Source organism: Gigantopelta aegis, chromosome 6 (genome assembly GCF_016097555.1).
Source record: "Gigantopelta aegis isolate Gae_Host chromosome 6, Gae_host_genome, whole genome shotgun sequence".
Lineage (NCBI taxonomy): Eukaryota > Metazoa > Mollusca > Gastropoda > Neomphalida > Peltospiridae > Gigantopelta > Gigantopelta aegis.
Window position 1 is genome coordinate 13,246,420 of NC_054704.1, and position 13,808 is coordinate 13,260,227.

Genomic DNA, 13,808 nt, shown 5'->3' on the forward strand with positions numbered 1-13,808 from the left:
ACTGACTTGCTCGCTCATCACTCATTGAATTATAAGCTACACTAGCCTTCCCCTTAAACTTAGACACGGCTAACAATGTCCACTTAGACTGCGGCCAATTTAGCTGCTTAGCGGCCCGTTCAAAAAGTTGGAAGAACATATCTACCTCCTGTTCGTCAAATACAGGCACTGATCTATAAGCCTCCGACATGTTAAACCCATTTCCGGCTTCCCGTCTAACTTCTTCAGTATTCAACTTTAACTCATGTTCCACTTTTAATTTTGCTAACTAGAATTCACTATCCCTATCTCTCTCCTCTCTCTCTCTCTCTCTCTCTCTCTCTCTCTCTCTCTCTCTCTCTCTCTCTCTCTCTCTCTCTCTCTCTCTCTCTCTCTCTCTCTCTCTCTCTCTTCTCTATCTACTCTCTCTCTCTCTCTCTCTCTCTCTCTCTCTCTCTCTCTCTCTCTCTCTCTTCCTTTTCTCTATCTCTATCTCTATCTTCTCTATCTGTATCTTCTTTCTCTCTATCCCTCTCTCTCTCTCTCTCTCTCTCTCTCTCTCTCTCTCTCTCTCTCTCTCTCCCTCTCTTCTCTTTCTCTATCCCTCTCTTCTCTTTCTCCCTCTCTCTCTCTATCTAATGCACGTTCTTCTCTTTCGTACTCAAGCTTTTTAAAAGCTAACTGTTGTTCCATACTCAAGTCATTTATCTCTTTCTCTGGTACAATCTCACTTTCTTCCATAACAGGACTATCACCAAAAACTTCCTGGATAATACTTGTCCGTATATCTCCTAATGTTTTAGCTGATGTTAAATCAATTTCCCGCTCACTCGCGAATTCAACTAACTCGGCCTTACGTGCTCGCTTAATCTCCACTACACTGAGCGTATGCCTATCCAGCAAATTCTTATCCATGTTTAGATATGACGCACTTATTATTAATTAATTTTCTAGTGAACAACGTTGCTACTTCTAGTTATTTGTAAAAATAATTTATAAAGCCCCCATTTACAAACAATACTTTTTTAAATATGCATGTCCCGTTTCAGATCTGGGACGAGCGCCCCAATTTTCACTCCTGTCACGGGGATCCTACAATACCCGTAACTGAATGAAACACGATTATCCAAATATCTCTCCTAACTGTATATCTATTAGATCTCTCTGTAACGGGCAGTTCAAAAAACCCGCGTGGCTCGTCTAGGTATGATCAGAGATAAGATCTTGTATAAAGTATATATTATTATAGCACGTTTAGTTCACTAGAAAACACAACAAACACAATACACTTTGGAATCTGTATTAATACTACGCTGACAAATGTACTGCCGCAGTAGTTAATTAACAACAACAAATAATAACAACCCAGAACTGATCACTTAATTAGTTAATCTCTAGGTGTCTAGTTTACACAATATTGTAATCACTTCACCGTGACACAACACCCACACGTGTGATAATTGAGAAACGCTTCCAGGGGAACTTAATTAATAAAGGAATTACAACTCTATTCCTACCTGGTTAATTTTTAATTAACCCGTAACTACTCATTCAGTAACCTTGTAACACAGAATTAATACTGGTACCTATCACAATAAAGACAATAACCTACAGTTTACCTAGGTCCTCTAGGATGACTGGCTAAGCTTTAATAATTATTTAAACAGTGAGCCTACAGTTTACTGCGTCAGATGACCGGCAGCATCGTCTAAATAATATTGGTATAATACAGTATTAAAATATTTAAAGTCACATCAATCACATCAAGGTTATACACAGAGCAGAAATAATATATAATTACTAAGTCCAAACGGACAACGTTCCCCCTGGAAGCCTTCCTATGTTTCTCCCCGATATCTCTAAAACCCTAGCTATTTATTATAAAATCCCAGACTGGTCCGGAGACAGCACGCGGAACCGAATCTTATGATGTATATATTTCCACAGTAACCAAGCGGTATTTTTTTTCTTACAAGCCTAGACTTACTGTCGCCTAGTTCGCCAAATATACCCCGATCGTACCGAACTAGCGGAGGTATTACGTAACTACTGGCCACATGGCCTGCACACCTAGTCCGGGTGTGTATTGGAAAGTACAGCTCGACGACCGTCGCGCAGAGGTATTACGTAACAAGGTCCACCTAGGCTTAAGTGCATATTGAGACTGCACACGGCCCTCTAAAACAATTAATATCGCCACAGGCGAAAACAAAATTAAGAACATATTCCGTCACAAGCCTCTTAGGACGTAACTAGTTTATGACCAGCATATGAATGTTATATTGTTAAAAGTTCATTATTCGTTTTCTGGCTATCCAGAGATCGGCCCCGGGACAGACATGCTCAAAGCCTTAGTGGTATGTAAGCATGTACACAAAATTACCTGACCTGACTTATTCGTTTTTTTTCCAGTTAATTGTTTTAACGTTTAGAAACCGTTTAGAAGACAATTTTTCATTTAAAAATAAGAAATGAATTGTAATTTAAGAACTATTTGGTTTTGGTGTATAAATATAGTAGGCGACAAGACATTCCATCATGACTAAACGTACTATTCCAGAAAGCGGTAAAGTGTTAAATAAAAGGATTGATTTTATAATTTGTGGGTTTGTTTTTTGTGGATTGCAGAACTAATAAATTATCTGGTTATTGTCTTAAGATATCGGTGTTATCCTGCTCAGGAGGGGTGGGATGTAGCCCCATAGTAAAACGCTCTCCTGATGCGCGGTTGTCCTATGATCGATCCCCGTCAGTGACCCATTGGGCTATTTCTCATTCCAGTTAGTGCACCACGACTGGTATATTAAAGGCCGTGGTATGTGTTATCCTGTCTGGGATGGCACATATAATAGATCCCTTGGTACTACAGGGAACAAATGTAGCGGGTTTCCTTTCTATAGTCGATGATAAATAAATCAATGTGATCCAGTGGTGTCGTTAAATATAACAAACTTCAACTTTATCCTGCACAGGATAAAGCCGATATCCCAAGAATGTAACCAGTTATTCTCTATGTACTTTGTTATGTTTCAGTTAGAATTTAACGGCGACAGCGGAAAGGTGGCCTTCAACGGAAGAAACGGACAAAGAAAAGAGTTCCAGCTGAATGTTTTAGAGGTTACAATGTATCTTGGTGCGGCAAATGTGAGTATCAAGTCACTAAGTCAAATATCACTTACAGGCATTTAGACAACCTACAACCTTAATTAGCTTTATTAGACCTAGGGTCGAATACAACTAATGGAAACGCCCAAAGAAAAAAACCGATCATTGCAGAAACTAATCTGTTTTTATCGACATTCCAACACATTGAAATATTAGTATACATTTATTTTTCCTGGTCTCCTATTTTTATCTCGCCAACTAGGTCACAAATTCTGCTTCTTAGGCCTAATATTAGTAAAGTAAACCAAATCTACGAATGACGGAATACAGTTGGTGCCAGTGGGAATACCATTGTCGTATGTAATGTCAGATATGACATGAATATTATTAACGAGGAGTCCACAATTTTATGTGTGTCTGTCTGCGTATACGGACATCGATTTGCCTTCAACTGTGAAAAATTGCTCATATCTGCAAACTACTCTTACAGTTTTGTGTGTATTCGTCTTTATTTATTATTTGAAGGAGATAGCATACTATAGACAAAGAAAGAAACAATTATAACACATTATTAAATGCTTATTCCTATATTGTGACTTATTAAAAAGTATGACCGTATTTCGAATAACATAAATTATTTAAAAAATAGCGGTGGAATACAAAAATAGTATATATACAAAGCCTATTTCTGTCTTACACACGAGAAACTACGTACATTTAACAATGCTTAACACCTGCATTTAAGAAAAACAGGCTTCATAAATTCGACCCATGTTTTTTTTTATAGCAATCTAAAAACATCACAAAGAAACACTCCTTCAACCCCGCCCCCCCCCCCCCCCCCCCACTCCTCCGAAAACAACAAACAACAGGTAACAACGAAATAAAGACCCCTCAACAAATAATAAATTGTAACTTACTACTACCCTTCAGGGCCGTAGCTAGGACGTTTTGTTGGGGAGGGGCAACTGAGTAGTTAATAGTCTAAAACTCCCTAAACGGTTAAGAAGAGAATTTTCTTTAAGTTTCTATAATTGTTTCCGGCCCTGCCCTTATGCTGATACATCATTTTTAGTAACATATATATTTTCCCACTATATTCTGCACTATGTGTTAAACTATCATATGTTTTCACTTTGACGGGGTTTTTTTGCTTGAGATAGTCTCAGATATTTTGATGTTTAAGGTTGGATTGTGGAACGACAATGGCTTCCAACCACAGAGGCCGACACTGATTCTGGACAAGGCAAACCGAACAATAGACAACCGGACCAGGATTGTGATATCTATAGAGGTAATGATCACCAGGCGTACAGAAACATATCATGAGGAATATGTTACAATTATACTTAGGTTAAAAATACTTTAAAATTATATATGGATGTGATTAATGGGTGATTGTGGGGTTTTTTACCTACCTGTAGAAAACTGCATTGAAATGACCTAGGACATTTTCTACATCTGAATGACAGAATATTAAAACATGATCAGGGCCGTATCTCTGAACAATGCAGAGTCGAATGGGCATTTGGCAAAATTTCGTTTTTGTCAAGCTAACATGAGCCAGGGCGAAAGTTCCATACTGCTGTAAATTCCAAACACTTCATAACCTGGGTCATTCTAATCATGAAGTGGAGATTGTCGTTATAAACATCCGCCCGAAGACTACTAAACTCTTGAAGACATCTTCATGCTTCACAGAGTGAATAGGGAACACAATAAGTGTTGGGTGTACCACTGGAGGACCTTCAGTGACCATACAACCAGTGAGTAATTTGCTGTAACACGGTCTGTCCCCAGTCTGTTTTTCCTTTTCCAGTTAGACTGTGAATGAATATTTAGCCATGCCCTATCTTATAAAATATGTCTTGCTGTTAACTGAAAGTCGTAACCTATTATATATTGCCTGTTTTAGGACAGTATATCATGTACACACACACACGCACACGCACCCGCGTCCACACACGTATGCACATACATACATACATACATACATACATATGCCAGCGGTATGGTTTATCGGTATTTTAAGGGCCTATTGGTTAGTTGTTAGATATTAGTGAGGGACGTCTATATAGTGTTGTTGTTAGATGTTAGTGAGGGACGTCTATACAGTGTGCGTCACCACAACTGTTTAAATATCCAGTGGACTCTGCCTTGTCCAGGTTTAGATTTGTGAAATGTCTGGGAGTGGCAGTCCTCTTATAGGCAACGTAGAAATGATGTATCGCCCTGGGAAGTGATAGTCATTTCATAGGCTAACCATCTGACAGTCTCAACATTGTCAAACTGAATTTGACTTTGTCTTGTATAGAGATACGATTTCTTAAAAAGTTGAACGTACAATTAAAAAAAAAAAAAAAGATCCAGGCGCTTGGCAACAAAGATAGATCTTTACAATTAACTATTTAAAACAAAGTCAATATAATATTATCTCTATCAACATAGCCCTATGTGTAGAAATATGAATTTGATGCCAGTTTGCGATTACTGTTTTATCATTCCGATTTAATGTTTTGTCAAGTGGTGAGGCGCTTGCATCGTATGATTGAAACACCTGAATGAACCCATTGTCTATTTGTTTTTCTCCGCCCCAACCAGTGCCCCGCGACTGATATGGTGGTAGTGTCTGTCCTGTCTGTGGGAATATGCATATAAAATACCCTTTCTGTTAATGGAAAAATTATTACACCTTTTTCTAAGACATTGTATAAACAATTCTCAAATGACTGACGTCCAGTAGCTAATTATTAATACATCACTGATCTAATGCTGTCGTTAAACAAAATAAACATTTTAACTTTGTTTTGTCAACTGTGAATGCTTATCAACCAATCAACCATTTGGCACATGTTTAAATCCACTGAAGGTTCAAGCACGCCTGTCTTGAGCACATTCTCCGAGATCCCCCGGCGGATGTGTCCAACACAGGCCGAGCGTACTTACAATGTGTTCACGGTGTACGTTTACCTGCAGGAGGCGCCATACATGACGCGGAGGAAGACGACGGAGCACGGCTACCCCGTGGTGGGCGTGGAGCGATACCTCGGCTTCTGTGCCGAGCTGGCGAACAAGGTGGCGCTGAACGTGGGATACGAGTATCACCTGAGGATGGTGTGGGACTCCGAGTACGGCAAGACGAACAAGGACGGCACGTGGAACGGAATGATTGGGGAGCTCATTCGGCACGTATGTACACGGGTTCCACGAATGCCTAAACAGATTTTGCATAGACAGTGGAATCTCTTTAGAGAAACAAATTCTATAACTACCTACACTAGTATTTCTATCATTTTAGCATCGTTTCCCAACTTACCATAGACAGCGAAATCTCTGTATAGAGAAATTCTATAACTAATTATACTAGTATTTCTATCATTTGAGCATCTTTCCCAAACTTTCCATAGATAGGGAAATCTCAAAAGAAACAAATTCTGTAACTACCTACACTAGTATTTCTATCATTTGAGCATCATTTCCAAACTTTCCATAGATAGTGAAATCTCTATAGAAAGAAATTATGTAACTACCTACACTAATATTTCTATCATTTTAGTATCGTTTCTGAACTTTCCATAGACGGTGAAATCTCTGTATAGAAACGCATTCTGTAACTACCCATACTAGTATTTCTATTATTTGAGCATCATTTCCAAACTTTCCATAGATAGGGAAATCTCTATAGAAACAAATTATGTAACTACCTACACTAATATTTCTATCATTTTAGTATCGTTTCTGAACTTTCCATAGACGGTGAAATCTCTGTATAGAAACGCATTCTGTAACTACCCACACTAGTATTTCTATCATTTGAGCATCATTTCCAAACTTTGCATAGATAGGGAAATCTCTATAGAAACAAATTATGTAACTACCTACACTAGTATTTCTATCATTTGAGCATCATTTCCAAACTTTCCATAGATAGTGACATCTCTATAGAAACAAATTATGTAACTACCTACACTAATATTTCTATCATTTTAGCCTTCGTTTCTAAACTTTCCATAGACAGCGAAATATCTGTATGGAAACAAATTCTGTAACTACCTACACTAGTATTTCTGTCATTTTGGCATCATTTCCAAACGTTCCATAGGCAGTGAAACCTCTGTATAGAAACACATTGTATAACTACCTACACTAGTATTTCTATCATTTCAACATCGTTCCCTGCTTGAATCCAATTAAAGGACGTTTCACTGTCCTGGACACTTAATGAAATAATGTTTTGTTCCGTCCCAGCCAGTGTTTCATGCTTGGTACATCCCAGCCGTGATTATATATAATTTCCTGTCTATGAGAAGTGTATATAAAAGAACATTTGCTACTTTGTCGTTAGGATGAGCCTATTGTGGGTACTGTAGGCTTCCTCTCTCTCTTTAACTGTTGAATTTTTATATTGATGTTGACCATCGCTACGTTGTCTTTACCATGCTTTGACATCCAATAGCCGATGTATTTTTTCGTGCTGGAGTGTCATTAACCATTCATTCATTCCTGTCACTCTCGACCATATGTTAAAATAACCATGTTAGACATCAAATAGCTGTAGTAGTTTAAAATGTACTGAGGTGCCCATTGAACAAATATTCTAGCGATCGACCAAGTAATGAAATTACCATATTATGTTAAATACCAAATAGCGGTAATTTCTAAATGTGCCAAGTTGTCTTTAAATATCCTTTCCTTTCTTTTAAATAATCCTTTTGTCATGTTACACATGCACAGAGCACATACATTTCTGATTATCAATAATGTCTACACAAAATTAACTGTAGTAAAATGATGAATGTGCATACAAATGTATATTTTTAATTATAAATAATGCACTGTATATACACAATTAACTGTAATACAAATATGATGATTGTAACCCACAGGATGCGGACATCGCCGTGGCACCCCTGACGATAACCTCGGACAGGGAGAAGGTTCTCGACTTCACGAAGCCCTTCATGAGTCTGGGCATCAGCATCATGTTCAAGAAGCCGGAGGACCAGGAGCCGCACGTGTTTTCGTTCATGGAGCCGCTGTCCCAGGAGATCTGGCTGTGCACGGCGTTCGCCTTCATCGGCGTCAGCGTCGTCCTCTTCCTCGTCAGCAGGTTCAGCAGCGTCGAGTGGCAGCTGGACGGACCCGAGCACAAGCTCACCAACGTCTTCACCATCGGCAACAGCCTCTGGTTCTCACTCGGTGCCTTCATGCAGCAAGGTTGTGATGTTTTACCAAAGTGAGTATCGTTGTACTTCATTCTCGCTCTAGCCAGTGTATCACAACTGGTACATCAAAGGCCGTGGTATATGCTATCCTGTCTATGGGATGATGCATATAAAAGATCCCTTGTTGCAAATCGAAAAGAGTAGCCCATGAAGTGGCGACAGCGGGTTTACTCTCTCAATATCTATGTGGTCCTTAACCGACGCCATATAACCGTAAATAAAATGTGTTGAGTGTGTCGTTAAATAATATTTTGTATTTCGTTGTACTTCATTACAGTATTGTTACATGTCACCTGGCTGACATAAGTATGCACGTCAAATATTTCAAACTTCGTGTAGCAAGGATCTGATGTTTTACAAAAGTGAGTATCATTACTCTTCGAAATCATTAAGTAAGGTAGTAATGTTTTGCCAAAGTTAGTAGGCTTACTGTCACGTGCACCTGGCTAGCGTAAAGTATGTCAAACTTCGTGTAGCAAGGTTGTGATATTTTACCAAAGTGAGTATTTTTACGCTTCATACCTTATGGACGTGTTGTATTTCCATAGTGAGTATTGTTACATGTCTCTTGGATATCATACACATGTACGTAACGTATTTCAGACTTCGTGTAGCAAGGTTGTAATGTTTTACCAAAGTAAGTATTGCTACGCTTCATACAGCACTGATGAGGTGCTTTCCCATAGCGAGCATTGTCAGTTAACAATGTCATTGTGTCTTACCAAAATACTGTTATTTGGCTAACATATAGTCCTTTGGCTAATATGGAGAAAAAAAGAAGTTTTATTTAACGACGCACTCCAGACATTTTATTTACGGTTATATGGCGTCAGACATAGTGTTAAGGACCACACAGATATTGACACAGGAAACCCGCTGTCGCCACTTCATCGGCTACTCTTTTCGATTTGCAGCAAGGGATCTTTTATATGCACCATCCCACAGATAGGGTAGTACATACTACGGCCATTGATCTACCAGAAGTGGTGCACTGGCTGGAACGAGAAATAGTCCAATGGGCCCATTGACAGGGATCAATCCCACACCGACCGCGCATCGAGCGAGCGCTGTACCACTGGGCTACGTCCCGCCGCTGGCTAATAATGGTGTCAGGTAGCTAACATACATATCCATGCTAACTTTTGCGATAAATTATTCCAAATGACTTAATATAAACAACCATGCAAGAGTCTAGCTAACTTTATTAATAGTCAGGAAAATACTGCCATTTTGCACGTTTATTTTCTGATCTAATATTTTAATTCCATATTAAAGTTTCATTTTAGATGTCTGTTTTATTTTATTCAACTAAAATACCGCACATTATTAATGCATAACCAAATTTGTAACGGAAATCTTCTGTTTTATATTATGCAGATGTGTCTAATGTATTTTTATGAGTTCGGAAATCGACTACTAGCATTACAACTAATACATCCTGCTTACTGGTGTTTATGGCAATTTATCAGTTAAATCTTATCCTATGTAATACAACCATTATGAGCTTAAGTTGGATTTACACTACACAGAATGCCTTAAAACTAAACATGCTAAACAAAAACATATATCAATGCCCCGACGGCAATGTTTCGTGGTGGTTTGTCTATGGTTCAAAAAACAAAACCAATTATAGAGACCGATTTAGAAGCACTGGTGTATTTTTAATGGACTAGGATGTAATGCTTAAAAATCTATTTAACATCATCCTACAGATGAGCTCTATGGGAAATGACAGCCGAGATTATGTTGTGTTTTTATCTTCTTCGATCTAAGCCTCGCGAATTGATTTCGCTATTCTATCCGTGATGCGCTATTGAAATCACATTTGCGATGTTTGAAGTAACACAGCGCGCTGTCGGTAGAATTCTATCAGTTTAATGATCCAGATTTCATTATTGTTTGCTGAAGCAGGTGATCTTACGCGTGTTGATGACAGATCTGTTGAAATGCATCTCATGCGTAAATATGACCTATTGATTTCGAATTTATCTACATTAATCACATTGACATATATGAATTTTAAAACGGTAAATAAAATGTGTTGGGTCACAGCTAACGTATTCCTTTGGGTAAAGGGATGACAATGATATTGATAACTCATATCTGACATCGATCAAAACGCATATGGTTTCTTTGGTAAAAGAAACATTTGTTGTAAGGCAAATTCAGTCTGCTGACTAATGTTAGCTTGCATTAGTCTTTTGTTTTCAAAGCAATTGCTAGGAAATATCAAAAATAGTTAAACTCGGCTGCATTTTTGGTATCGATGTGAGTTTATTAACGAATCTGATTCGAAATGTATTTACTATGTATAACGTCATGTAGTCACTAACTTACTCGAATCTTTACTCTGCACTATACATTTATCAGAATCCAGATGTCTGATTGTCGTGGTAAAAGGACGCAATTAAAATACTTTGCTATCAGTTACAAGCATATTTTTCTACAATTTCTAAATAAACCTGTATAATACGGTCGTTGAAGTATGTGGAATAATGTTGAGATTGCACCCAATGCTTAGATAGCCTCACACGTCTACTTGTGTCCCCACCTTTCACATTTCAAATACTTAATTAACACTTGTTTGCTAATAACTATGAAATATGTCTGTATACAAAACCGTCTTATTTTATTTTCAAATCCGACCACCATCATATCAGTGATATTAAAACTGTCTTTAAACATTTTGTTCTGTTATGTATCAGGTCGAATTGTCACCAGTTGTGTTTGCCATTTTCCTATCTGTATCAGGTCGAATTGTTACCAGTTGTGTCTGTTATTTTCCGATCTAAATTTGGTTGACTTGTCACTAGCTGTTAGATAATGTCTGGTATTTCCAGATCTGTATGAGGTTGAATTGTCATTTGTATGGCATTATTGATATCTGTATTAGGTCGACTTGTCACCAGTTGTTATATACCATATTGTTATATCTGTATCAGGGCAAATTGTTACCAGTGTGTATGTTATTTTCAGATCTGTATCAGGGCGAATTGTTACTAGCGTGTGGTGGTTCTTCACCCTCATCGTCATATCTTCCTACACTGCCAATCTCGCCGCCTACTTGACCAACCTCAGGATGACGTCACCGATCTCGTCTGCCGAAGACTTGGCCAAACAGACGGAAATCAAATATGGAGTGCGGAAAGGAGGAAGCACGTATATGTTTTTTAATGTGCGTATACTTTCATAGCTCAGTACATGTTCACCTTATTCAGTATAGGTTTGGATACCACCGTTTAACCATTATGGTATTTCAGGATGGCAACATAAATACACACAAACGCTCACACACACACACACACACACACACACACACACGCACGCACACGCGCACACACACACACACACACACACACACACACCAAAAAACTCCAAATACCTAGTAGTGTATGTTTGAAAAGTATATATGCACCGAGTTAAGATACATTCAGAAAACGACATTGCATGCATAATTTCAAAATGTATTCAGTATTCTGTATATTACTGTAGAATCTAATCATTGAACATTCATAGAATGATATATACCAAAATTAACACTGCATTATCTGTGCAACAGGAATGTTACCGACACTATCATCACTGGTTTTTAAAGCGACATTCTTGAGTTTGCTGCAATTTGTAAGATGTTATTGACTAACAGATACTTTTAACAATTGTAATTACATATCAAATATATTTTTTTGGCATAACATATTAGTGGCTGTATATTGAATGTGTTTCTGATCGTTCTAATATTTGTACCATGTTAAATTTCATGTTATTTCCTAAAATATAATGTTTTTGTACGTACGAAATTATTTGAAGACAAAATCCAGTTTGGGCTTCTTGCAAATATTAAGACAACCATAAACACATTGAATATACAGACACTGATATTCTAAACAAGAAAATATATTTAATATGTAAGTTTTATCGTAGAAATATTTTATTAGCCGGAAACATCTTACAATGCAGCAAACTCAGGAATGTCCCTTTAAACAAATAGACCATTTACTTTTGAACTTAACATTTTGCAGATTAAAGATCATATGAACAATACATTAGAATTATGGCCTTATGAAGGTAGCTAGTGTTGTATATTACATATATAGTGTACTCCATTACTAATAATAATTTCTATCAATGTTTAATATGTGACAGACTGCCACTAACCGACTCTTTTTTTTATAAACTCACCACAATTCTCCTGCTAGATCATCAGTATTTTATTATTAAATTAAGCATTTAGTATTTATTTACTTTAAAAAATTTAAATCATAAAAGCTCCTCAAAATCCAAACATTTTAATACTTAATAATATACTAAAAAACAAACAATTCCTCAATTAATGAATACTTGGATAAATAGATTCATCTAACACGAAGATCTTAAACAAACAAGAAATAAAAAGTTATTCATCCTCAGTATAATCATATGTTCATGAATTTCCGTTTGACTAAATATTAACTCTTGTTTCTTTAGAATATTATTAATTCGCATTTTATCAGGTAATTTCCCCCAATTCGGTTCCATGCTGTCCCTTTCACGATCCACAACTGGCCCCAGACAACGTTACAGGGCCGTAAAACAAACAGTTCATGAGACTGTGATTTATTAAATTGCTTCCGATTGATTTCACTGTTGGTTTTGGAGAGTCGCGTGCCACCACGATCAAAGTGCGTTCGTGGATGCTGGAAGAAAGCGATTCTTGCAGCAGAGATAATTTCCACTCATCCATCAGTGTGGCTTTAATGATTGATTTCAGTTAAAGAAGCGTTCAGGTGTATGGATGTCTGGTGTCTTTTGTGTCTTCTGCTTCGTCTTCTTCTTCTTACTATTATTTGCGTAATACATCTGGGTAATTGTTAATTAAAATGTGCGGCACTAAAGAAGATATTTTAATGCATCTCTCTCTCTCTCTCTCTCTCTCTCTCTCTCTCTCTCTCTCTCTCTCTCTCTCTCTCTCTCTCTCTCTCTCTCCAATAATGCATCGTTCTTGCACCACAACTCCCAGACTAGTTTACTAAATCAAAATGAGCACAGGACAGAGGTCAGTGAAATAAATACCTAACGAATTAGTGTTTACAATTACAATAGAGGTATAATGCTAGTACCCAATTCTACTTCAATGCATTATATTTTAACTTGGACAGTGGATTAATTATTAGTGGTTAGTGAGAGAGGTGTCGCGGTGGCCTACCCACCCCTTCACCCCAAATGAGCCGTTAAAGGTAATCAATGATGGAGCCGGAATTGTATTGCAATTCCATCCTTGAATGACCTTTAATGGCTCATTTGAGGAGTATAAGGTCACCACGCCATCTTTTGTCTCTCTCTAACCACTACAACGCTGGTATTGTAAATCAGAACGACAAAACCGTAATACACGATCAGGGCCGTGTCTATGCACAACGCAGATTCGAATGGGCATTTGTCAAAATACTGGTTGATTCCATGAATTACTAACTAGTGCCTCGTCTATAGGAGGACTGCCATGCTCGAGGAGATCCTTTACTG

At 37.7% G+C, this 13,808-nt stretch overlaps 1 protein-coding gene across 2 annotated transcripts in view; it reads left to right on the forward strand.

Moving 5' to 3' along the window:
- LOC121374913 (glutamate receptor-like) overlaps nucleotides 1–13,808 on the forward strand; it is a 68,177-nt gene that overhangs the window by 41,998 nt on the left and 12,371 nt on the right. For both annotated transcript variants that reach the window (XM_041502049.1, XM_041502048.1), the window contains exons 8-12: nucleotides 3,013–3,123; nucleotides 4,271–4,378; nucleotides 6,061–6,273; nucleotides 7,971–8,320; nucleotides 11,286–11,484. In XM_041502049.1, the coding sequence (XP_041357983.1) occupies nucleotides 3,013–3,123; nucleotides 4,271–4,378; nucleotides 6,061–6,273; nucleotides 7,971–8,320; nucleotides 11,286–11,484 (981 nt within the window). The remainder of the gene's footprint in view (nucleotides 1–3,012; nucleotides 3,124–4,270; nucleotides 4,379–6,060; nucleotides 6,274–7,970; nucleotides 8,321–11,285; nucleotides 11,485–13,808) is intronic.